Genomic DNA, 25,729 nt, shown 5'->3' on the forward strand with positions numbered 1-25,729 from the left:
CTTTGACTCCTCAGAGCTCATCATCCCACGTTTCTGGTCTTCTCAGATATGCTCACAGCAAGTCATCTACATCAGGCCAGGGAGGATAAGTTTTGGGCTCAGACCTGAGTTCAAGTTGCATCGTCACTGTTTACCAGCATTGTGGCCTTGGGCCCCACCTGCCAGTCCAATCCGCAGTGTTTTAGAGATAATGTAAATGTTTTTTAAAAGTACACATATATAGTATGGTGGCAGGTCCTTCACGGAGACAACTTTAAATTTCCCTATCACAACAGGAGTTGTGGTACACTGAATCCTGAGTTTCTTGTACTTTTCCCTTTCATGATCTGGCATTTCCAGGACAATGGACATGGGAGACATGGCCTCATGTTGACTAAAGTGGTAGAGGTGAGGGCCAGTGTGTGTTCCCTCCTTATTAGATCTTCCTTGCAGTTAACTACTCACCACCTGGCTAGGAAACTTGCTCAACATCAGGCAAGAACACAAGTTTCTCTTGTATCCTTTTGTATTTGAGTAGGAGAGCAAAGGAGAAAGGAAAAGGTAGACCACACATTTAGTGTACATTTCATTCTAGACTATAAAGCATGTTTTCCATTCTCTGGGTACATCCACTGATTGGGTATAGGGAGTGATGCAGTTTGGGGTGCTAGGTGGAAGCCATAGTCTATGTAGCTGATACACTCAGTAGAGCAAAATGAGCCAGTGGTTTTTAGAGATACTTTATTGACATGAACTGGGAATTTACTGAAAAACATTACATACAGGCATTAGGCTGATGTGGTGAGGTGTTGGATGATCAGGAACAACATTATTACTGTGGAAAATCAAGAAAATGCAATGTGACGGTGACAGTGTTCCATCTGTCACAAGTCTAAGCATTTGCTAATTGAGTTTGGTGGAATTTCATTCCACAAACTTATAAGCACAAGTTCTCAGAGTTTTCCCTCCCTTTATACATACTGCCCAAGTGTTGCAGCTCCAGCCCCATGGTGTCAGGGAGAAAGGACAGAGCGGTACTGGTGCTGAGGTGTAGCTGGCCTACGAAGAGGTGGACTCTGAACTATAGTAAACTCAAATAGGAGGAAGTGGGCTGATCTAAACAATAGGTGTCTACCACATTAGCTTTTAGAAGTTCAGGCTTGAATGAAGCTGTTTTTCAGACTTAAGACCATGGGGCCCGGTGAGTGGTTGACCTGGTGGGTGTTGAAAAATGTTTGCAGGGTGAATGATCAGATTGATGAGCAAGCACATCAAGTACTATTCAGATAGACACATTTGCTGTGACTGGGTAAATTCACTGAGTTAGGGCTTTCTCATTTACAAAAAGGTGAGGGGAAGGCTTCCCCCCCTCCTCCCATTATCTGTTTTTCCATTTTCATGTGAAATTGAGAAAAGGGAAAGAAGATATATTTGAAGTGTTATCAGTTTTGTTTTTGTTTTGGGTTTTTTTGGTCTTCTTTTTGAGACAGGGTCTCACTATGTAGTTTAGTCTGGCCTTGAAGTCACTATGTAGCTGAGGCTGGCCTTGAACTCATGGCAGATCTTCTGCCTCAGCCTCCTGAGTACTGGGATTACAGGTATGCGCCACCATGCCCAGCACACCTCTTATCTCTCTTTCTTCCTGCAAAGATGCAATCACACAGCCTTTCCCCTCTGGTTTATGTTAAGTGAATCCACAGATTCTAAGAAAAGTCTAGTGTGTGTGTGATGGAGCCTCACTATCCAGGTTGGTCTCATACTCATGGGCTCAAGAGGTCCACCTGTTTCAGTAGCTGGGACTACAGGCACATGCCATCATGACCAGTTCGTATTTTGATTTTTGATGTAGTAGTTTTGGAGGGAGAAGAGGGCATTACAGTCTCCTTTAAAACCATTCACTACACGTTTCCCAGCATATTCCTGCTTTGGAAAATTCCTTTCCTGCTAATATTTCTGGTTTGACATCTAAGGAGCAAACAGAGACTCAGAAGAAGGTCTGGATGTGCAGATGTTTGAGGATGGAAAAACCAAAGGATAATGCTGTTCAACAGACCATGGAAAATGAAGGCTGGATAAGAACAGGCACTGGTTTTCCAAGTATTTCCACACAGGTGTGGGTTTTGCTGCAAGACTGAGTTGACAGTAAAGGTCAAAAGGGCACGGTGCTTTCAGGACCAATTGAGTTGAGTGATCAAGTTCATGGCTGTTAAGCAGTAAGATAGGGAAAATCAGACTCAGCATAGCTTGGCCTATAGTAAATTGTATTACTGAGGATCGGATCAGTCATGGGAAATATGCAGCACCAAGATAACAGATGGGGTTTCTAAAGTGATTATAGCCCTTGAGAACTCTTCTAAGCCCTTTAATAAGCAACAGCACACCAGATAAAGCTTCCAATGCTACACATATTTAGCCCGGGTCTTATACAGGAATATGGGGAGAAACAAGGTGGGTGGGGATTTTAAGTAAGCTGGTGATCACAGTACCTTGTACATTTATAGTCATGATCAAGCCTCCCAGCAAGGAGTTTAATTGCATTTCCAGAGAAATAATGACAAACCGACTAGAAAGAGAACCAGAATGGGATGCAGTCAACACACATTTCTAGCATCCACCAAGAAGCAAAAGGGTAGAGAAGGAAGAGAGTGGGATCACGGCTGAAAGAGGATGGTGAAATCAGGACATCAAAATAAGCAAAGAGTTGGATGGAAGTCAAGAAAGGAAGCAGATATGGTCTATGTGGGAAGATAACTGGAATAGGAGTCAGAAGACCCAGATTCCACGTCTCCAGTGATCAGGTAAGTGACCTGGTAATTTGATAAAAGCTTTAAAAGTTTCTTCATTGAGTGTTAATAACACTTCACTGGAGCAGTTGAGATGAAATCAAATAATTGAAATGAAAATCCTTTGCAAGCCACATAGCTATAATGAAAACATTAAAGACGAGAAGAGATGAAAAGTTAGAAAAAGGAAAAACAGAGAAGACACTCATAAAGGATAAATGACCAATATCATTCAACTTCATTAAAAATAACTCAGAAAACATCTGAGTTAGGTTATTTAAAAAGAAAAGAGCAAAAGGCAGCCATGCCTGTGGCTGAGTAAGCCTCCTACTAACTCAGGCCTATTTTCATTAAACTCAGAAAAATGTCCCACATCTCCCCTATTTCAAAAGGACAGTGCAGAAAATTACCAATAAGAGCCTTGAATTTATTGCAAATATTTTCAAGAAAATGGGATTCTTTAAAATGTGTTAAGGGTCTTGTTTTAAATATGTCCCAAGAGATGGAAGAGACAAGGAAAAATGAACCTGTCAGGTGAAGTCCAAAGCCAACAGAGGTCTTCCCTATACATTTCCCCAGATCTGAGGAGGATTCCTTTTATTGAATCCTAGTCACTTTTTATCTTCCTAACTACTTTCACATATCACTAGGTGCTAAAGGATATTGTACCTGGGCCAGTCACCAAATTAAAATGAAAATAAAATGTTGACCAAGATTTTTTCATTGTTTCTCTGCGCACTTTAAACTTGGGGAATAAAACAAACCACTCTGAACATTACAGATTCATAGGTGAGGTATTTGGAGCCACTATCTTTCCCCTAACACTCTGCTCACCACCTATTTCAGACTAAAAAACCTTACTTTCCTTTTCTTTGTCTCTTCCACTGGGGATTGAACCTGAGTCCTTCACACTGAGCTACATCTCTAGCCATTTTTTTTTTTTAAATTTTCATAAAGGGTCTCTTTGTGTTGCTAAATTGCCGAGGCTGGGCTCAAACTCATGATCCTCCTGCTTCAGCCTCTCAGATTGTAAGCATGTGCCAACATGCCCATTTTAAAAGGCATTTCTCTTAATTTGAATATCCTTCTCAGATGTGATCTCATTCTGAAAGATATTTCAGGTTCACATATTTTTGCGGGTTTTTTGTTTGTTTGTTTGTTTGTTTGTTTGTTTGTTATCGGGGATCCAACTCAGGACCTTGCGCTTGCAAGGCAGGCACGGTGCCACTGAGCTAAATCACCCAGCCCAGGTTCACACATTTTTGTAGGAAATTCTTCGAGTCTATCTCATGTCCTCATCTCTGCTTTTTTGGCCGGTTTCTAGTTTCTGCGATCTATCATAGCTAACCCCAGGTAGATCATCCACCCCAAGTTTGTGCTACTACAAGAGGCGTGGCTACAGCCAAGCTCAATGTCAGAGTCTTTTCAGATGCAAAACTGTCTATCCCAGGGAGTAAACTGGGCAGCACCCAAAGCTTATCACTGCTCCCTTTTGTCTCTTAAGTTTCTTATCCGGTTGAGCTCCAAGTGAATCTCAGTTGCCTCCTGTAAAATGAGGAATAATACTGATCCACAGATGTTTTGAGAGGAAGAATTTAGGAATTCCAGTCCCAATCCACAGGCGATATACTCTCTAGGAAGGGCACACATCCATCATCCCAATAAGATCAGTAATATGTTGTATGGCTTTTTTTGAGCCATTTAAATTGCCCTTGGTCCTTCCCAAGTTTCTTGCACTTGGATTCTTAGTACTGTGTTTAGTACAGGCCTCAGAGACCTACGGGAATCTAGCTCTGAGTACTAAGCTCCAGAGAGTATTTTAGTCCATGCTTAAGGATCTTTGTTACTGGAGAAATCTAGAGAGGCATGCTTCTCTCTGGTGTTCTACCCAAGTGGGCCAGGAACTTGAAAAAACTGACTTCAAAGAGTAAATACATGACATGCTTTTGCTTTGACCCAACTAATTGCTTGTTCCTACCAGTAAGACAGTCTCTTGCAGCAATGGAGAATGAGCCAGTTCCAGCCAGCTAGGGGCAGAGGGAGGTGCTACTTCCAGCACTTGTACAAAGTTATTTGGAGCACAGGGGAGAAATCCAGTAGGAGTGGGAGCTGCTTGCCGGAAAGCCAGGCCAGGGTGAGGTTGAATCTGTATAGAAATGCTGGCTCCTTTGTTCTGGCAAAGATAGTGTGTAGAGTTCTGACAGAGTTAGGAAGTCAGCAGGGAAAGCTCAGAGGTGGGTGGATGAATGATGAATGAGTAGAAAGATGGATGCAGGAAGGAAGTGATGGGGCCGCTGGGGCACCCTCCTGATGCTGCCGGCATCACTGAACCTGAGATAGCCAGTCTCTCAGTGTTCAGGCCACCTACCAATGATAAAACAGTCACTGAGAAATTCAGCCCAGCCCAGCCCAGCCCAGCCCACCCCAGTCCAGAAACACTTTTATCAGAAGAGGGCACGAGAGAGCATTACTATGCCCTTGTTACCACGGGCAAGAAGTTTAGGTTGCTACTGCACTCAAGCCAAAGCCATTCACTTTTTGAAGAGCCTGGCAACATACAGAGCTTTGTGACTTGGGCATCAACTTAAAGTACTCACTCTGAGGGTGGGCACACCGGGCAGAGGAGAAACTGATCTAAGGGACCAAATTTAAAGTCCCTTCAGTTGTAGATGACAAAGTCATTCTTGCAACCTGCCATCCACATCCCTCTTCCCCTCCCAAGTCCATATACATCACCTCAAGTCACACTGCTTCATTCCTCCACAGGTACTGCAGAGTTCTCCTTGTTCTCGGATGGGATGGCAAGGTAGTCAGACCTAGACACGATGTGGGAGAGGAACAGACCCAGTGCTTCATCACCCAGCAGAAGGAACACAAGGAAAGGCAGGAGCAGGGCACAGGGACAGGCTGACAACAGAAGAGCTCTGTGTTTCCTTCTGGTTGTAGGTCCCAAGACAAAAGTAGGACAGCCCTTTCAGAGGGCTAAAATAACATGCCTCTCCCATACCTGTATATGAACACCCCCACCCCAGCTCATGAGGTGTGTCATTTACTTACATCATTTTCAGGAGTACTAACTATCGTCAGATTAAAATACAAGCCAAATATCGAAATTATATTTTATAGTTGCTTTAATTTTCACTTTCTGAAAAGTGAAAACTTTTCATATGTTAATAGGCTACTTGAGTTTCTCTCTGTAATTTGCCTATGTGCTGTTCCAGTTTTTATTCTTCAATATTTGTCATTGTGTCATTGATTTTTCGATAGTTTCACATCTTGAAAATTTCTTCCAGCCTGTTGTTTATAAATTTTTGTATGCTGTCTTATAATGAACAATTGATTTTTGCATTTAATGTAATGAAAATGATTGTCTTTTTCTCTTTGAATTGTACCTTTTATATTTTAAGAAATTCTCTCTAGTCCCAAATAATAACATACTCATCTTCCTTTAATAGAATTTTTAAGTTTTACTTTTTCTTTGTCTTTAAATTTACTCACAATTTATTTTTGTTTAGTGTGAGTGATGAAGAATCTCATTTTGTTTTTCTATATGGATAAGGAATTTTCCATCCAGCACTTACTGGACAGTTAATTCTTTCTCTAATGATGGTAATGCACCCACTTTCCCACATTAGGTTTTCTTTCACACATTAACGTGTCGGGGGCCCTCTGTTTTGTTCTGTTTGTCCATTTTGTACCCTTACATCAGTATCACAAACTCTTAACGCTGAGAGCTCTATGAGAGAGCTTCATCTCTGATAACATGAACCCTACTAGCCACCTTCTCACTTACTGTTATTTCTTTGAGATAGTGCAGGTGAAGGACTGGCAAAGGATGGGCCATATGCTAAGAATAACTGTTATGTGTTTAAAGTGTTGCAAACATGCAAAACAAAAGAACAATGTGGGCAGAGACTACAGGACGCTTTGCAAAGCCTAAAATATTTACTAGCTAGTTGTCCTTTGGTTTAGAAACTATTTTTGGTCCTTGGGCCTTCTATGTGATCTTTAAGATCAGTTTATCAGACTGGGCATGATGATCCATGATGACTCATCCCTGTAATTCCAGCACTCTGGGAGGCTGAGGCAGGAAGACTGGAAATTCAAGTACAGCCTTGGACAACATAGTGAGACCCTGTCTAAAAATTAAAACAAACAAACAAGAAAGTACAAAACAGGGCTAGGGATGTAGCTTACTGTGAAGGCCCTGGGTTTAATCCCTAGTACTCCAAAAAGAAAAAAGTAAGCAGTTTATCAAATATCTAAAAAAATGTAATGGGGATTTTGATTGAAATTTCATTGAATTTGAAGATGAACTTGAGAGAGAATTATTTAGAATAGTGAGATATTTTTCTTCATTTATTTGCTTTTTCTTATGTCTTCTATAAAGTTTTATAATTTTCTCCTTGAAAGGTGCTATACATTTTTGTCAGATTTGTTTTAAGGTACTAGAAAATATTTATTGCTGTTGTATTAATATTTTAAATTATTTAAATGTTTCTAAATAATGTTGTTGAACTATGTGATTTCTATACAGTCATATGTTGCTCTATAACAAGGACATGTTCTGAGAAATGTATCATTAGCTGATTTTGTCTCTGTGATCACCATAGAATGTAATTATGCAAATTAAAAGATGGCAATGGCTATGAAATTACTCAATGTAATAATTTTATGGGACCTCCATGGTATATGTGGTATGTTATTGACCAAAATACATGTATGTGGCATGTGACTGAATTTTGATTTGTATCAGCAATTTACGGGATATTCTTACTAGTTCTAATAGTTTACTTACAGATAGTCCTGGTTATTCTGTATGGACAATTATAAGAGTAACTAATGATAATTTCTTCCTTTTCAAATAATATCCTTTTTCTTCTTTGTACTTATTTGGCATACTATCTAGGATCTCCAATACAATACTGAATTGAAGCAGGGAGAGATGGTATCCTTGATATGTTTCTAATATTACAGGCCTTTTTTCCAAAGATCGTATTTGCTGTATGCTATCTCAGTACCTGTCATTTATAGGTTTGAAGGTAGTTAGTGTTGAGCATATGTGCTGCCGAAGTGAGCACAGTAGTTGGTGTTTAGATTTACTTATCGTACTCAGGACATATAGTGCTCCCTGACTTATGATGGGTTTACACCTTCATTGAAAATGTCGTAAGTGGAGAACACATTTAATATGCCTCACCTACCAAACACCATCGCTTAGCAACATAGCATACTGTGCCTAGATCTCAGGCCTGACTGGACACCGAGGCTCATGTGGCTGACCAGCGTTGGGAGAGAGAATGCTGCATATTGCTAATTTGGAGAAAAAACATCGAAGTTCAAAATCTGAAATAGTTTTTACTGAATTTATACAGTAAGCCCCTGACTTATGAACATTCGAGTTACAAACTTTCACAGATATGAATGGACCTTGCATTATGAACATTCATAGCTGTGAACAAATCGTGGAAGTAGCTCATGTATCTGCTGGACACTGTTACAGCCGTGCTGCTGTGTGCTTACTGCACAATGTGTAGCGTACAGTAGTACAGTGCTCAATCAGAGCCCAGGATGTCGGGAAGCAAGCGGAAAAGCAGTGGTGATGTGGAGGGGACTGCTAGGGAGTGCAAAGCAGTAACCATGGAAACAAAAGTAAAAATAGTGGAGAGACTGGACCAAGGTGAAAAGATGGTAGATGTCACTCCACCATCTTCCACCTCCACTCCCTCCTCCAGTTAGTAACTCTTTTCTTATCAGTTCACTCCATGCAGTCCCCTGGATGCCATTGCTGTGCTGTACTGTACTAGTTTTTAAGGTAAGGTAACTGTAATAGTGAAAATAGTTCATTTATAGTATTTTTGTGTGGTTTTTTAAAGCTTTGCATTGTATATTTGTGTCAAAAGTGTATAAGACTATTGGACTTATGAACGATCTCCTCGAAAGGAACTCATTTGTAAGTCAGGGACTTACTGTATTGGTTTCATACCCTCAGTAAGTTTTTTTTTTTTTTTTTTGGTACCAGGGATCGAACTCGGGTCCTTGCGCTTGCACAGCAGGCAGCGAAACCACTGAGCTAAATCCCTGGCCCAGTAAGTTAAAAACAAATGAGGCAAGTCATCATAAACAGGGGAACATATGCATGTGCTTCTTGAATTTCCCAGTCACTCTGTGAACACAAGTATTGTTACTCTGTTCAAATGGGCCGCATCATTTTTTCCCTTCATGTTTCTTGGTTGTACTTCATCTTTTATATCTCTGTGCTTCATTTTGTATAATTTCCTCACATTTACATTCTGGTTACCAGTATCTAATCTTTTGTTAAACCAATTCATTAAGCTATTTTATTGGATATATTTTTTATTTACCAAATTTTTTGTTTCTATTCAAATTTGCCTGTTCTTTGTTCTTAGCACTTACTCTATTCTTATGCTTTGGATTTTTTATTGCTTTAATTATTTTTAAACAAATGTATTTTCTAGACTTTATTAGGTCCTCCTTGTGTCTGAAACCCCTGGCACTTACTCCTGCATTTGTTACTTTTCTTGCTTATGCTGGGTTGTTTCCTACAGTGACTTTTAGTTTTAGACTGAATTGTGCAATTAGATCCAGCAGTAATTAATCTGGGGAGTACTGTCAGGCTTTGGCTGAAAGCATGTGCCTTCAGAATGGTTTTTCATTTGTTTTTGTAAGACACTCTGGTTATCACATCTGGGGCCTAATTATTAATTGAATGTCTTAGCTGAGAGTTTCCTTGATTATGTGAGTAGTATCAATTTAAATCTCAAACGCTGTGAGAGCAGGCTTGAGGTTAGTGAGTCTCAAGAATCTTTTCTTCTCCTACTTGAAGTCAGGCCAGCATGAATAAATTTCCTTGTGCTGGCGGGCTGGTTGATTCTGGTCTACCCTTTGTGTGAGTGGTAGCTCTCTGGAGACTGGCTCTGCTGAGGGCCTTTGTTTGAACTCTCTTTCTTGTAGGGGCCCAATCATAGGTACTTCCTGTGCAAGCCTTGGTACTTCCTGTCCAAGCATGAGCATTTCTGGTTGAAGAACTAAAATACAACCAAGTCACCAGCAATTACAACTTTCCTCAGCATGACAGTTCTATCTATCCTTATACATGGTTAATTATAATTTTTAATTCCCTGAGAGCACAGACATCATACAAAATGAAGTTTTCTTTATTTTATCAAACTTTTCCAGGTAGCAGGAGCACAGCCTTTTTAGGTTAGTGCCTCAGCAATGTTGCTAGAAATGTGCTGGGTCCTTTTCTTCATTTTCTTTTTCTTTCTCTTTCTTCTTCTTCTCAAACAACAGGCTGGTCTCTCAGGCCCCCTGCTCTTATATAGACCCCATCACTTCTCACATGTACTCACTCTTGAGTATCTAGGGTCTTGGTGAAAGTGGTGAAGGTACAGCTAGACATTAGATTAGAATCCCTATTTTGAGTATTCAATTGCTACCTTGTTCTAGGGGAAGGAACATATTTCTTAGCGTCCTTTAGCTAATAAAGGGCAGTGCCCAGATCAACTCATAAACTCCATGGTGTAGAGCAAACAGCTGCCTGTGACAGAAAGAACAGGGGCATTTGGAATAGGGAGGCCTTGGTTTAAATCCTAGTTTCTCCACTCACTATGTATCTGGCCTCAGCAAACTACAAAACTTCTATGAGCCTACTTTAACATTGATAAAATGTTTACAATAATGCTAACTTTATGGTGTGGTGCTGGCAGCTGATGGTCTTTGCCTTAGTGATTAAGTATGTAGGCCATGAGTTAGCAGACCTGAATTCAAACCTCAGTTTGCCTCCTACAGTGGCCTCCTACAGTGGCAAACTCTTCCAGACTTAGTATTTTATCCATAAAATGGGTATAATAATAGTGTTTACCTCATTAGTTGTTAAAAGGAGGAAGGTGGAGGATATATATAGATTTCTTAACACCTCACCTGTGAGAGCAAGCATTCAGAAGATGGTAGCTGTAATTATTATCTTTGGACTTACGCATTTTCTTGGGCTGCCTCTTCAGCCTTTGAGACCTTTCTGTAGCAATATATCATCTCAATGAGCAGCCACAAAGTGAGGAAGACTAGGAGGATGTACATCATGATTTCTGAGACCACAGAGGTGAAGTCTTCTCCAGCTGCAAGGAGGAGAATGAGGTTCAGAATGTACTTCCCACAAGCCAAAGCTGTTATTGGGGCCATAGATATATATGAAGCCCTTTTTAAGTATAGCTTAAACAAACACTGAGACTAAAGGAACTCAAGAAGATGTCAAAGAAACTATGTGCTGTATCCTCTATCTCTCCTGACTATCAGCTTTCTCAGACTTTCATTGGCTGTTAGAGACAGGATAAAGGAAAATGATAGGTAGAAGAAGAAATAGTAGAATCCTGGACTCAGAGTGACAGAGACAGATAGATCCCAATTGTGCTATTTACTGGTATATAAACAGTCACTGTTCTTATTTGAGTCTCAGCATTCACTGTAATTCATACCAGGCAGGGTTGTTGTGAATGTCACATTAGATAGTGCATTTAAGAATATCTTGTACGGTGGCCAGGGATTTAGCTCAGTGGTTCCGGCACCTGCCTCACAAGCACAAGGTCCTGAGTTTGAACCCCGGTACCAAAAAATAAAAAGAATATCTTGTACCGGATGGTGGTAAAGCTCAGTGATAGAGCACTATCCTGGCATGTATAAGGCTCTGAGTTCAATCCCCAGCATCAGCAAATAATAATAATAATAAAATATCAATCATAAAATAATAATATATAGCATAATAATTAATTACATTATATATAATTATATTATTATCTTATGAGATGTAAAAGTCTACAGAGAGGTAAGGAACACACCTTCTAACCCTCTATGACCTCTGAGATAGAGGTGGTGTTCCCAGGGAGAGAACATTGGAAATTGCATGCATGGACACCCAGTCAACCCACCTAATGATAGGAGCATGTTCTCTACAAGTCTGGATAAGAAATGAGGCCTTAAATTAATTTTTTTAAAAAAAGAAGAAATGAGGCCTTCCAGGTCATCACAAACCCAAGCAGGAATGAGTACTGGGATTCAGTGTGCAAGGGGTGATTGAAAAACACAGTATGTTTAAATTTTAAAAATTACAGTAGAAGACATATTGCCATTAATGCTCCTCAAAACCACCACCACCACCGCCCCAGTTGCCACTTGGAACACACATATCCCATTGTTCTGACCACTTTCTGAAGCAGTTCTGGAAGTCCTCTTTTGTGAGTGTCTTACGAGGAATGATAAAAAATACAGTCATTGCTACTTCTGAGTGACATCCCACGCCAAGGCAGGCTTACAAAAACATTACAATATGTCCTTATCTACCTTATTCACCAGATCTGGCAATGTGCAACTTCTAGTTTTTCCCCAAAAGCCAGGAAAGGCACACAGTTTGAATCAATTCAGGACATCAATGTAGCCATGACAACTCCACTAAAGACACTCATCAAAAAAGACTTCCAAAATGCTTCAGAAAGTAGCAAGAATGATAGGACAAGTGTGCTTGAAGCAAGGGAGAGTATTTTGAGGGAGATTAATGGCAATGTGTCTTTCATAGTAGTAGATTTTTAAAAAGCATTCACCGTATTTTTCAATCACACCTCATATTAACCAGACTATCCTCAGAATTCTACTTCTGAAACACAGATAGGATTCTGCTCCTTCTGAAAATCCATCAGTGTTCCATGCTGCTCCATGAAAAAGCCCAAACTCCACTGCCATGGCCTGCAAGGACTCTCACTTCCACCTCATTTGGTTGGCCAGAACCCATATATACTGCAATATATCAGAATCTGTGGAAGTTTCTTCCTCCCCTTCCCTCTTCCTACATTGTATCTCCTACCTGCTGCTACCTCTGTCCCGGAAACTTCTGCTTTTCAGCCTCCCAAGGGCTTTCCTAAACTCTACTGAGGTCCCTTTCATTGTGAAACCTTGCTCAGAGTCTCAGGCAGTTATTATATCCTTACCCATGCCTGTTTTCCTCTGCCCACTGTAAGAAAGCTCAGGTTAAATTGTGGCATATTTCTTTTTTCTACCAACTGTGTGCTTATTAAGCTCATACTTATTTTTCAATTATCAACCTACTGTCTCATCTTGGAATATTTGAATTATTCAGTATTTGTTGAATGAGTGAATATAAATAAATATTGATCTTCTCTGTTTCGTGAGGAAGAAAAATGACAATTAATAAAACATAATGCATGGCAAATATCCTGATATTATATATAATTCTTCCTAGAGGGAGGAAAGTTGTGGCACCCTCTCCCCTTGCCAGCTCCCAGCAAATCAGATTCATGGTCTGCAGTTACCTACAGGGCCCGAGTCATCCCCAAGGCCTTGTTTGTTGAAAGTACAGCAATGACCTTTGGCCATGACTTTCAGTTCAGAGAAGCAGTTCAAGGCCTCCAGGATCACCCAAGCTTCCTAAATGGAGGTGGAAGTCATAGACGTAATATGAGGTATATAACAGTGCCACAGCCCTCATATATCTTGCCATGGGCTTGTACTGCCCAATACATTATTTATATGTTTGGCTTACAGCATTCTATCTTCACTTAGCTGCAGTAGCCCAGAAGTAATAACAAAGAAAGCTACCCTCAGTATTCATAGTCACCTCTGGCGAAGAGGCCCCAGGTTCCTTAGAGAGAGGAGGTGAGAACCTAAGCCAAGAAAACTCCACCTGGAACAAAGAGAACCAGGGCCACAGGAATGGGTGGGACATGTCATGGTGAAGTTATGTACAGCTCCAACTAACATGAGGGCAGTAGCTGGTGAGGCTGGCACAGAGGCAAAAGGAAAAAGGAAGAGAAAAAGTGGCAGGGGGTGGGGATGGAGGTAGAAGGAGAGATGTGCAGAGAATAGGGTTCACCTAATAAGCAAACTGGTCCTGCTTCATGTCCCTAAGCAAACACCTCACTGCTGCAGAGCTCAGATTTCTTAGCCACAAAACAAGGGCACAAGAACTGCACCTTCTAAGTACCCGAGGGGTTCATTTCCACTGACACATACCAGGACTGACCCCAGACGTACTAACTCATACCTAAGGCCTGCTCTGGTGCCCAGTGGGCGGACTAGCTCAGCTTTGTCACACTTTTCCACCAGCTGTGCCCCCTCCCCCTGAGGTGTCTCTGGAGGCCAAAGCCTGAGAGAGCAGGAAGTGGAGACAAGCACCTTCCTAGGATCTGGTAAGCACTAGCCAACAGTTCCTGGTGGTGAACAGGAGGGGGCGCCAAGCTCCCCTCCCTGGGGAGGAAAAGGTGTAAACAGAAGAGAATGGAACTTTTGAGTAGATGCATCCCTTAGAGAGCTACCCATTCAACTCCTGCTTTTCACACAAGAGGAAACAGGGTCAGAGAGGGGAAGTAATTCATCAGGTCTTGATTCAGATGGCCCAAGTGTTCTGCACCTTCATGATGGACCTACTCTCTGCTTTAGTTATATGTCTCTTTCTCTGTCACTCAGTCTCAATACCTAGCAATCTATACTTCATTGTTTTATCATAGTGACATGACACAAACTCACCATGTAGTCTAGAGGTTAAAATTCCTAGATCTTTATTCTAGGAAAAGCCCTATCTTTACCTTGACCTCTTCTTTCATGGCCCGCACCACTGGGCTGCTCACCATCCTGCATCTCAGCGCAATGAAAATGTTAAGACTATGCTGGAAACAGACCGTATAAGAAAGGCTAAGCCAAATGGCATCATTGTTCAGCCTGGGTGAGAACACATAAAGGGAGATGCACATGTTACACACATGAAGCATCATTAATATGGGGCTAGGAGCAGCAGGTCTCTGAGACCACTGGCAGCAACATAAAAGCAATGTGCGAGTACCAGTGCCTTCCAAGTCTCCCTTCAAGACTTGGGACTCAGATTGCAAGAGAAACATTGAGTTAAGTTGCTGAGAGAATGTCCATGCATTAACAAAGAACCAGCTGAAGGAGTCTGAAGACTTTAAAGACAACGAGGCTAAAAGTCTGTCCCCTTCTCCCAGCTGAGAATGGATTTATGTAGAGATGCCACAGATGGGGAAGGGGTTGCATGTATGATTATTGTGAAGAAAGACAAAGACAAAAAGCTTATCAAATGTTGGTTCAGAGTTCCCAAAGTGGGGTCCCAACCGTATCAGCATCCCCTGGTGATTTACTAGACAATGCAAATTCTATGGTATCAGAAAATCTTGTGTTCCAGAAAGCCCCACAGGATATGTATTTGCGATATGTATTGGTTACAGACAGGAGAGATGACTTCTAAATAATAACAGAAGACTTCTCTGAACTGAGTGAGGGATTCAATACAGGCCAGAGGAAAAAGTTTCAGTGAATCAGTAGGTGTCGGCTTTGTGAGACCAGGAATAGGTCATTCTGCTGTCATTGCTAAGCTTTTCTGCTTTAAGTAAAGGCCCCAAAAGGCAAGGTGGTCAAGCAGTTTGCAGGAAACTGGCTGCTGGAAAAAGGTGGGTCCAAATACATGGGTTTTGCATCTTCCAAGTGTCCCACATATCCTCCACCCCACACCCCTAAAAAGCAGAATACCCGAGAGATCCTGTGCCTAGGCCTCACCCTCTTCAGTGACTCGGAGAGGGATCAGCCGTGTGGTCTTCACAAAGGGTCGATGCGCCTCAAACTCAAACTCCCGGGACACGTTGCAGGTGTAGAGGCCAGAGTCATTCAGAGTGACATTGAGCACAGTGATGGACACATCTTGCAGGTCCTTGCTCCCATTCCACTGCAGGCGTCCCTGGAAGGGGCTCTCTACCTCCTGGTGGCCATTGCGATACTCGAAGATCTGCAGGTAGAAGAGCAGAAGCAGGTAGAACCAGGAGAGGACAGAAAGGAGGAGATGGACAAGGAAGCCAGAAGACCCAGAATAGCAGAGTGAGAGGAAGAGGTGCACAGGTCAGGAAAGACAGCCAAGATGGAAAAATGGACAAAGGCCAACAGGCATGAAGATATGGAGATACAGAAAGAGAAGAGGAGGAAAGAGGCAGACAGGAAGAAATTTGAGAGGAGGAAAGAGTGCAAAGAGTAGAAAGAGTGGGAACAAAGGAGAGCAGACCAAGAGGGGAAAATGAGGGAAAGAAAGACTGGTAAGGAGACAGCAGGGGAGTAGAGGGGAGAAAGAAAGCTGCCGGGAAGAGAACAGGAAAGGCAGTTTCTTTAGCAATGACGACACCTGACAGCTGTGTCCTTACACCCTGACTCTCTGAGCTGGTGCCCATCAGGGTCTAGGGGCCAGCCTGTGCTGAGCCATGGGAAGGGAGTCCAGGTTGCTGGATCAGAAAGCTGCCAACTGAGAGGTACATGGCAGGGCGTTAGATCTGGGTTGAATCAGAACTGAAACCTGGTCTCTTAAATTTCTTTGCTCAGACACTTCTACCCTCTGACATGACACACTTTGTTTTCCCTCTACAGCTGTGCTGTTCAGTCTACTAGTCACATGGGGCTACTTCAATTCCAATTCAAATTCCTAGAAGTTAAATGCAAACTTCAGTTCCTCAGTTGCATCTTCTCTTCAGTTTGGACAGACCTGGAAGGAGTGCAGGCAGCTGGTACATGAATGACCATGTCTGAGGCCCATGGGTCCCTGCACATCTGACTAAGACATACAGGTTCCTGCAAGCTGGGCAGGAGCCTCAGTTCAGCTTCACTGACGTGTCACTATCAAGCCTCAGCCAGCCTCTGGGAAGTCTCTGCTGGTCCTCATCTTGGCATCTGATTGAAACCAACCTAAATTAAAATGCCACATATAACCTAGAGTTAGAAATGAGTTCAGCTTTAGGGATCTAAAAGGAAGAGGAAGCACTATTCAATTTTAATTGTTGTTGTCTCTATGAAAACTCTTTGTGGAGGAGAAACATCCTCCAAGGGAGGCAAGGTGGAGCTGTAAAAGAGGCCTGGATCTGCTGTCAGACAACCTAGCTCAAATCTAAGCTATTACTAACTTAACCTCTTTGAACCTCAGTTCTATCTATCTATCCATCCATCTATCTGTCTCTATCTCTCTTCTAGCAAACACTTACCACAGTGTTTATTTTATTCCAGGAACTATTTTAAATGCAATAAAAATAAGAACCCAGGGTCCTGGTAACAACCCTACAACCCTGTAGTTTATGCCCTCATTTTATGATGAGGAAATTGAAGCACAAGAGGTGGGACAATATGTTTAAGGACACAGAGCCCAACAGTGGAGCAAAGGCTCAACCCCAGGCAGCCTGACTCCAGAGTCAGTGTCAATAATGGTCATCTCCAAAGTGGTTTTCTAAATATATAACAACATTGGCACTGGCACAAACCAACCAGAACCGACAGTGACCATGGCCCAGGTGCCGAGTCTCCTTGCTCTACCAGGAGCAAATCTCTAGTTTCCAGACCCTGGAAAGGTCTGGGGATTCCTAGCAGGAAGGATGGTGGCATGGCTACTTGGGAGACAGGGCACAGCAAGTCTCCATTATATAACCAGCTAAACAGTTCACCCACAGTCATGGCTGTGCTGGATATGTGAATTGAGTATCAATCTGGTTCCTCCCTGTCATTCTTATTTTGCTGGGATTATGAGCTGAAAGAGCTAACCTGTGCTATTTCATATAACGACACTTCACGTAATTTCAATTTCTCCACTAATTTAACCCATCTCATAGGATGGTGTGGAGGACGAAAGGAATGCAAAACACCCAGTCAGGTGCCTAGTCCTAGTCCTCAGTGGGCTCTATGCACAGCCACTTTTTTTTTTTTTTTTTGTACCAGGGATCAAACTTGAGACCTTGCGCTTGTGAGGCAGGTGGTGGAACCACTGGGCTAAATCCCTGGCCCCATGGCCACTTCTTTGTCTTCCTTCCCCTACTTGTAACCAGGGCTGCCTATAGCTGGCCATGTACCCTCCCCTGCACAGAAGCTGGGCTAAACTAGGGCTGTTAGTTATCTACTAAGGAACTGTCAGTGCCTGCAAGAGAAAGAGCCATTGTGTGCTAGGATATCATCCCCCAGACTGTCAGAAGCCAGACACTCAGCAGCACAGGCTAAAGAAAGGCCAGATCCAGTAGTGTGACATACAAGGAAGTCTTTACCGCCCTCGGGCCTGTAGAACCATTCCACCACAGTGGTGGCTTCCACCTCCTCCCTCTTCATGCAGGAGATGCAGCGCAGCTTCATGGAGTTGCCCTGGACGGCCTCTGTCTCCGAGGGCACTTCCACACACACAGGGAAGCAGACGCTGACTGGAGAGGGATAAGGGTCAGGGGAGGGACAGCAGGCAGTGTGAATAGGGGCAAACCACAGGGAAGGAGGGAGAGAAAACAGAGAAGGAAGAACTGTGAGACAACCTGGAAATAGACATGTCCATGTGTCGACACCCTCATCTACGTTTCCCAAGCGTACATGCTAAAAGCAGGTACACAGCAAGATGGAGGAAATGTGGATGACCTAGCACTGACCGAAACCTTCTCCTGGAAGCAGTGCAGTTGCAGCACAAGACAGACTCGAGTCCCACTCTTCTAGTCTTAGTCTAGATGGGAGGCAAGGCATGCATCTACCTATCATCTTTCAACACACATTCACTGAAATCCACTCTATGCCAGGTGCAATGCTAGACTGGAGACACAAAAATGAAGAGAACACTAACCACGACCCCGGGGCATTTATAACCGAGCAGTAGACATTTATCTAACTATGATTAAACTAGACCTCAGAGGGTGCTAAACTAGTGATATCTCTGTTCCCAAAGAGGCATGGTTAGTTACTCCTGATTGGACCTAGGAGAAAGGAATAGAATGCTGCTGAGACATGAGCCAAGAAAGGCAGACAGGACCCATGCCAGGCCAGCCTCTGTGTGTCCTTCACAGCCTCAGGTGCCCAGTGCTCTGAAGCCATGGAGAAATATAGGCATAGCTGGGTTTCATGGAAATACGGGAGATTCTGATGCTTGGTAGAGGTAGCAGTGAGGGAAATGGTGAGCTGATCCTCATGATGAAGCAAGACTTGATACAGAGTAAGGAGAGACAAATTTAAACATCTGGAGAGGTCAGACTGTGGAACACCTTGCCTGTGATATGGAGGTTTGGACTCACACTTCCTGCCTTCTAGAATCTCCAAGTCTACTTAAAGAAGGCAAATATATCAGATTGCAAATTCAGAATAAATCAAAACTAGGACACAGTTACTAACAAAATAAGTGCAAACGTGGGCTGCATTAACAGATGTACAGTGTACAGAAGGAAAGAGGAGGAGTTCTGAAGTGTTCAGAACAAATCTGGACTGTTGGAATCAGTGGGATGCCACACTTTACAAAAGGAAGTTGTTCAGTGAGTGCCTACCCAGAGATGGGCAATGGCAAGGGGCTTGCAGATAGTGTGGTAAGGAATGGATGGAAGGTTGTGGAGTACTGAGTGTGGACACAGAAATCAGCCTTCAAATATTTGAAGCCTGGCAAGTGAAAGAGAAATTTGATTGTACTCAACTCCAAAAGTTATGAGAATCCAGGCATGGTGCACATGCCTGTAATTCCAGCACTCTGGGAAGCTGAGGCAAAAGAATTGCAAGTTCCAGTCTGGTCAAATTAGAGATTCATTGAGACCCTGTCTCAAAATAAAAAATAAAAGTAATAAATAAAAGGGCTGGAGATATACCTCAGCATGAATACCTTGGGTTCAAACTCCAGTACCAAAAAGAAAAAAAGTTTAACACAACATAAAAAGAAGGTTTATTTCCCATTACTGGGAAAATTAAAAAGGCCCAGGGACATAGCTCAGTGGTAAAGCACTTGACTAACAAGCACAAGGCCCTGGATTCAATCCCCAGTACTGAGGGGGTGGAGGGACTGGGACAGTGGTCAGACTGGGAGATGGTTTTGCTTGAGTGAAGGTAATAGTAGAGCTACTAGGGTTTGAAAGGGAATCATTTGCAGGATGACAGTTAAAGGAAGGAAGGTGGAATCTAAGCAGTCAGGATGGTGAATGTAGAACAGTCTTTCTCTTTTCATGAATAATAATCCAACGTATCATCATAGAACAAGCCCCACTACTTCTTTTCTTCCAGCCAAAGTCCAGTTTCAAGGCAGGAGAACTCTGCTCCCAAGGTCTTGCATAGTACATACAACATTGCAAAATGGCCATCCCACTTGCTTGTCCTTTGCAATATGACTTCTTGTTGCTTCCATGAAGAGACGAAGTCTGTTTCTCCACCCCCAAGTCTCCAGCATACCATTCTACGATGTCCTCTGTGTAGCCAAGAAAGAACTGTACATATGGCAGGAGCTCAACCCACATGCTGACTATAAATGATAAACTCCCAGAATAATGTTGGCTAAATCATTTGACCTTTAGACTCCTCTTCAATTTCCACAGTAATAATGAGGAAACTTATAAAAAAAGGAGATGATGCATTAATGACAATTATGTTTAAGAAGAACCAATTCCTCTACTACCTCCAAATTTTTCTCTTCTTTTGCTATTATCAAATTGCCCCTCCTAAGCTTGTTCTAAACTGCTTCCTTTGCATTGATATTATAGAGGTTTTAATTAGAACAGAAGTATTTCCAAAAGGGGGTCATAAATGAAGTTATTTTTAGATATTGACATCCTGAAATGACTTGTTCTAACAGATTAGCTAGTTACTTAGCAGGGCCTTGACAGAATGAGATGCAGGAAGTACTACTGGGGAAGAGGAAAAAGTCCTTAATGAGGGGACTGTGGTAGAATAGGCCTGGAGAGGAAAAGCAGAGAAGGCACTAGGAGCTGAAGAATTGGTGAGGCCCTAAGAAAGGGGATGGTGGGGTGGGGAGGAGAGGGAACTTAGGAGGGAAATGGGAAGGCAGCAATTGCTCATGGCAGAACATGTCCATAAAAGGTGCTAGAAGATGCATCAAAAGACTGAAACAAGAAGACACGAGTTCTCCACCAAGTCCTTTCCCTTTTCTGAGCTCATTTTTTCATTTCTAAACTAGAAATAACATTCCTTCCCCCAACTACTCCCTAGGATTGATGTGGGGGCCAAAAGAACTAACGGATTGAAAATTGCTTTGTGAATTGTGAAGCATCGGGCCAACACAGGTTTTTAAATTATTATTATTATATGCTTTAATAAGGGAGATAAGGGAAGTAAATGGGGAAAGTAAATACAGAAAGTAAATGGGGAAGATTCTTTCCCTCCCTATTGAGAGGGGTGAAAAATCAGCTCGAAAAGGGAGTGTAAGTCTGAGCTAAGCTCTTTCTAATATTAGAATTACATGCAAATAAAATTGCATTTGTAAGTGAGGCTTTTTCTCTTACATAAAACAACCAGGCATCCTGAACTTCTTCTCTTTCCCTTCTGAAGATTTTCAGTTTGGCGAGCCAATGTGCAGGTAAGCAAGGACGGTGTAACGTGCACAGTTTTGTCAAAGCTTTTTGGTGGCAGGGTGGGAATGAGCACTCTGCCAGTTCCAGAAATATTCTGTAAATATTGCCCATCATTCAGTTGTGAATCTGAAAAGGATGTTAGATATCTGTGCCAACTTTCAAACTCTACATATAAGGAACCAGATATTATGAGGCTGTCTCATAGTGAGATAGAGGCAGAGCTGAGACTCCAACCCAGGGCTTGTAAATGTCATTCAAAAAATTCTTGAACAATAGTGTGCTCCCTACTCCCCACTGGAATTCAGGCAGGAACCCTAAAGACTTAAGAGTTTGGGAAGACAGCCTCTACTTCAGCTTTACTTACACCTTCTCTTATGCTGCCAGACTAACCTCCCCTAAGCTTCACAACCCTAGTATTTCTCTGGAGAAAATCTCAGCTTTAATCTTCAAGGCAGGTGAGCTCATTGGGAACTTATTAAGTCTGCATCATCTCCAAGTCTGGTGTACCCTACTGGGGATGTATGGCGGCGAGCCTGCCCTTGGGGCTAGCATTACCCTCCCTCCTCATCCCTCTTAGCCTGTCTCAGAAGGCATTTTGTTCAACAGGAAGCTTGGCTCTACCTCTGATCACACACAACATCCAGATAATGCTGGAGCTACAGTTCTTCTCTGAAGCTTCCCAAAATGAGGCCAAGGCAAAGAGGCAGTTCTCATCAGCATATCTGCCACTGCACAGGCAGACTGAGTTTCATGACAACCACAGGAGCAGAATCCCACATATCTACTTTCCTTAAGGGAGGTGAGCACAATCCAATTATCTTTTTCATTGATTTTAAAGGAAGGTAGCCAAGATTCTGTAAAGCAATCCGTCAGCTGAAGAGCACCTATATTCGATCTGACGATCTGGTCAGAGACAGCAGGACAGAGGCCCAGAACTGCACCACACACACACACACACACACACACTCCAACATTCTCACCAATCCATTCAAATGTCCATACTAACTGCTTAGACATATGCTAGTGCACACACTCAGACACATACTGACACACATTCTGATATTATCTCTCAGACTCTTAATTCCCTTGGTATACATTTAGGCGTCCCACTCCAAGCTCATCCCTGGCACTGCTCTGCTTAGCCTTACTGTTGCAAATGTAGGAGACCCTTCTTTGGAGAGAGAAGATCGTCTCGGCCTCTCACTGCTGATAAACCAGTCTACTCACCTTTGAGGGCATACAGCCCACATTCCCAAACTCCAAAATACCTTGGCTCCACGTGTCCATTTTAAAAAGATGCATTTCCCAGTTGCCTATTTATTTAACACACAGCAGCAAATAGCTAAAGCCTGTTTTCTTTCCACTCATTATTAAAATTAAAAGATGGATCAACAAAGTATTTTCACACTCAAAATTCATGCAGCCAGATTTGGGTTTTCTTTTTTAATAAAGAAAATAATGTATTTGAAGACCCCGTCAGCTTTCCAGGAGAACTGACTCCTCACTGAAAAATGATATGCAACTGCAAGAGAGATATCATATATATATGATACGTGACTACATTCCCTTTTAGCAAAGAGACAAAAGGAAAATAAGAATGATCGGGATACGAAGAGGGGTAGGGAAACCACCAGAAGGTCGGGAGAATAAAGCACCAAGGCTATGGGGAGGCACCTTTCCAATGTCAAAATCCCAGCTCTCATGAGAGCCCATATGAATCCATGCCTGGCAGACATGCACGGAGGAACGCAACCAGAGCTCCTTTTTGTAACCAACGACATCAATGAGTGTTATTATTATTAGCATGATCACTGTCATCTCCGGCTCGCATAGCGGGGTGCTGGTACTTACCCCAGTAGATGAGCACGAGAGAGAGGGGAAACAAACTGTTGAAGGCCGGCATCCTTCTCAGCAGGTGGCTTCCGGGGCTAAACAGAGAGATTCCCTCAGTCAAGGACTGTGCCCTCAGATTCTTTCGAGGAAACCCTTCGGGACGAACTGCCCCGAAGGGCGACTTTCTGACAGGAAGAAGGGCGAATCGCCTTGCCTGGGGAAGCTCTGCGCGCGCTCTCAGCCGGGCGGGTCTCTCAGCTCTAAGCTACCACGCAGATCTCCCCAATTCGAGGGAGCTGATCCCCAGCTCCGCGCTCTCTCCCTGGAGCCCGCTGCTGGGATCCGGCTCAGCACCACGGACAGTAGCCTCCCCGCCCACCCCGGAACTTCACAATCCAGCTGGTGCCCCGACACGCTCTGCAAGGCCGGGTGTCACACGCTGGCGCTAAGACGCTGCGCCGCCGAAGGGGTCCATGTTGATTCACCTCTGCCTCCCCTAGGAACAGCTACTCTCCGACTAGGATCCTCGAGATCGGGAGCACGGGCTTCTTCCGCCCCGCCCGGCTTCTCCCGCTGGGCGTGTCCCGCCACAAGAAGCCACCCGGGCCGCCCGTCAGGGCTACAGAATCCGGTGCACGTCGGTCGGGCTCACGCCGCCCTCGGCTCCCCAGGAGGGAAGATGTTAAGTCCCGTTGGCCTGGCGATGTCAGAGGGGAGGTTGCGTGGAGAGGGGGTGCCCCTTCCCCGGACTCGCCCGTGGATCATGCGGGACGCCGTCCCTGGGTCGCCAGGAATCTGCGGCCCCTCTCAGGCCCCCGGGCCGTGTGCGCAGGCGGCTCTCCGCCCCACGGCTACCACGGACCCTCCCCCTTGGGCGCGCACTCCCCACCCCCAAACCGGCGTGCCCCTCCCAGGGTCGAGCGCGACGCCGAGCGGGGCGGAGCCGGGCGCAGCGCAAACACCTCCCGCCGCGGAAGCTCTTGGCGCGCTGGCTTCCTCTCCCGGACTCCCTCTCGCGCCCATTAAACCTCTCTAGAGCCACCGCGCACCACCTTCCTGCAATTTACACCCTGCAGGCGGCCACCCCACTCCTGCCCCGCACAGACGTCCCGGCCTGTAGCTCCGGGAAGGGGAGGGCCAGATCTCTTTCAGGCGGTGATGTCATCTGCCCTGTATGTGGCTCCTGGCTTCTTACCCCCCCCCCCCCGAGCCCATCTCCTCTAATATAGTTTGTCCAGCCATTGTCTAGCCTTAACTAATTGATTCCCATCACGACGAACGCAGCAAGACAGTCCAAGTGCGGAACCGTGAGGCACACCTGTTCGCGTGTGCACACTCCCTGAGAGGTGATTCCAATGTCAGCCAAGAGAAGCGTGGGGTTGGGGTCAGAGGCATCCTTCCCTCTCCAGCTTCTGCACAGCCCTCCTATTGCACTTTTTAATTTTTTGGTACCAGGGATCGAACTCGGGTCCTTGCGCTTGCGCAGCAGGCGGCGAAACCACTGAGCTAAATCCTCGGCCCTATTATTGCACTTAAAAAAAAAAAAAAATTAAAGCAGATTGATTGTGGTTTGGCGTCTTCCCTATTAGCCACTCTCTAGTCCTAGCAGCTGTTAGAGTGTCCCCGCCCAATCTGGAAGGGAAACCTAAACCTTTAACACTCAGTTATAAACTCAAGTTGACATAACAGATTAGGAATGCCTGGAACTGAAATGAGAGATGAATAAAGAAAGATCAGTATAAAGGCCTGGCCTCGCCACCCTCTCCTCATTACCTCCTGTTCTCTTGCCAAAAGGGGAAGCTTAGCACTGATGTTCCAGAAGGGAACGCAGAGTTAACAGCTGAGCCTAAGTGAACAGGCAGCAATCCCTCCAGCACGTCACACACAGCAACAGAGTGTCACCTATGAGATCTTCCTGGGCAGGGAGCCTCCAGGCCAAAAACTATGTTATTCGGGTACGAACTCCTGCAGGATGCTGTATTATACTTGCATGGGAAGTTAAAGTAGACTTAACCTCCTTTCCAATCCACATCCCACCCCACCCGCAACTTTCCTCATAAACATGCTTGCCCTTTTTCTTTGTGAGAGCTTACTACCTTACAAGTTCTTCCCTTTTAATGTTTAAGGAAGTTCTTTAATTCAGTTGAATTCTGAACACCCTTCTTCCCCTAATATTCTTCTGCTCCTGATATTATTTCTACCACCAGACTTTTTTAAAAAAAAAATCTAGGCTAAGCTTCCTCAGTTACTTCCAGTGTTCACTATTTTCTAGTAGTTTTTGATCTTAAGCCACCCTCCTGGTCACTTTCTCAGGAGGATTGTTAGTTTATCAACATACTTCTCAAAGTGACCACTGTTCCTTGGGTGGTCTGGTCAGGATAAATCCAGTGGATCGTGGCCATACTCTCTTGAGGATGTATCTGTTTAAACACACTTGAGTTGCTTCTTAGTCATAATGAGCTTGTGTTCAATTAAAATCCCATAGTATTTTTCACTTGACCTGTTGCAGAATCGTTTTGTACTTGCACAGTATATTTTGGAAATTTTATTATGAAACTTTGCATGTACTGTGGTTAAAATTTATTGGTTTCAACCAAGTACTGTATCATTCTGTTAAAATTTTTTATTGAGTTGTGACCCAATCACCCCATATATCTCTCTTTTAAGCTTTCTTTTATCTCTGGACTGGGCAATCACTTGATCCACCTTGTGTTTTTAAAAAGATGAATAGAAAAAATAAAAACAAAGAGTCCTAAAATCTCACTCTAC

General features: G+C 43.6%; 1 protein-coding gene across 2 annotated transcripts; it reads right to left on the reverse strand.

The window, feature by feature from the left end:
• Positions 1–703: 703 nt before the first annotated feature.
• Scn3b (sodium voltage-gated channel beta subunit 3) lies at positions 704–23,843 on the reverse strand. Of its 2 annotated transcripts, none has more exons than XM_013067864.3 (7): positions 23,175–23,843; positions 22,979–23,055; positions 17,847–18,010; positions 15,357–15,582; positions 10,762–10,900; positions 5,499–5,578; positions 704–5,126 (listed from the first exon to the last, which is right to left on the reverse strand). In XM_013067864.3, exons 2-6 carry the CDS (start codon positions 23,028–23,030, stop codon positions 5,515–5,517), a joined length of 645 nt encoding a protein of 214 aa, XP_012923318.1. In that variant the 5' UTR covers positions 23,031–23,055; positions 23,175–23,843; the 3' UTR covers positions 704–5,126; positions 5,499–5,514. The 2 variants fall into 2 exon arrangements, with proteins under 2 accessions (XP_012923318.1, XP_004870940.1); XM_004870883.3 differs by having other exon boundaries at positions 23,446–23,835.
• Positions 23,844–25,729: the final 1,886 nt, after the last annotated feature.

Source organism: Heterocephalus glaber, unplaced genomic scaffold (genome assembly GCF_053883595.1).
Source record: "Heterocephalus glaber isolate CG9 unplaced genomic scaffold, H.glaber_assembly_v1.0 deba00001431, whole genome shotgun sequence".
Classification (NCBI taxonomy): domain Eukaryota; kingdom Metazoa; phylum Chordata; class Mammalia; order Rodentia; family Bathyergidae; genus Heterocephalus; species Heterocephalus glaber.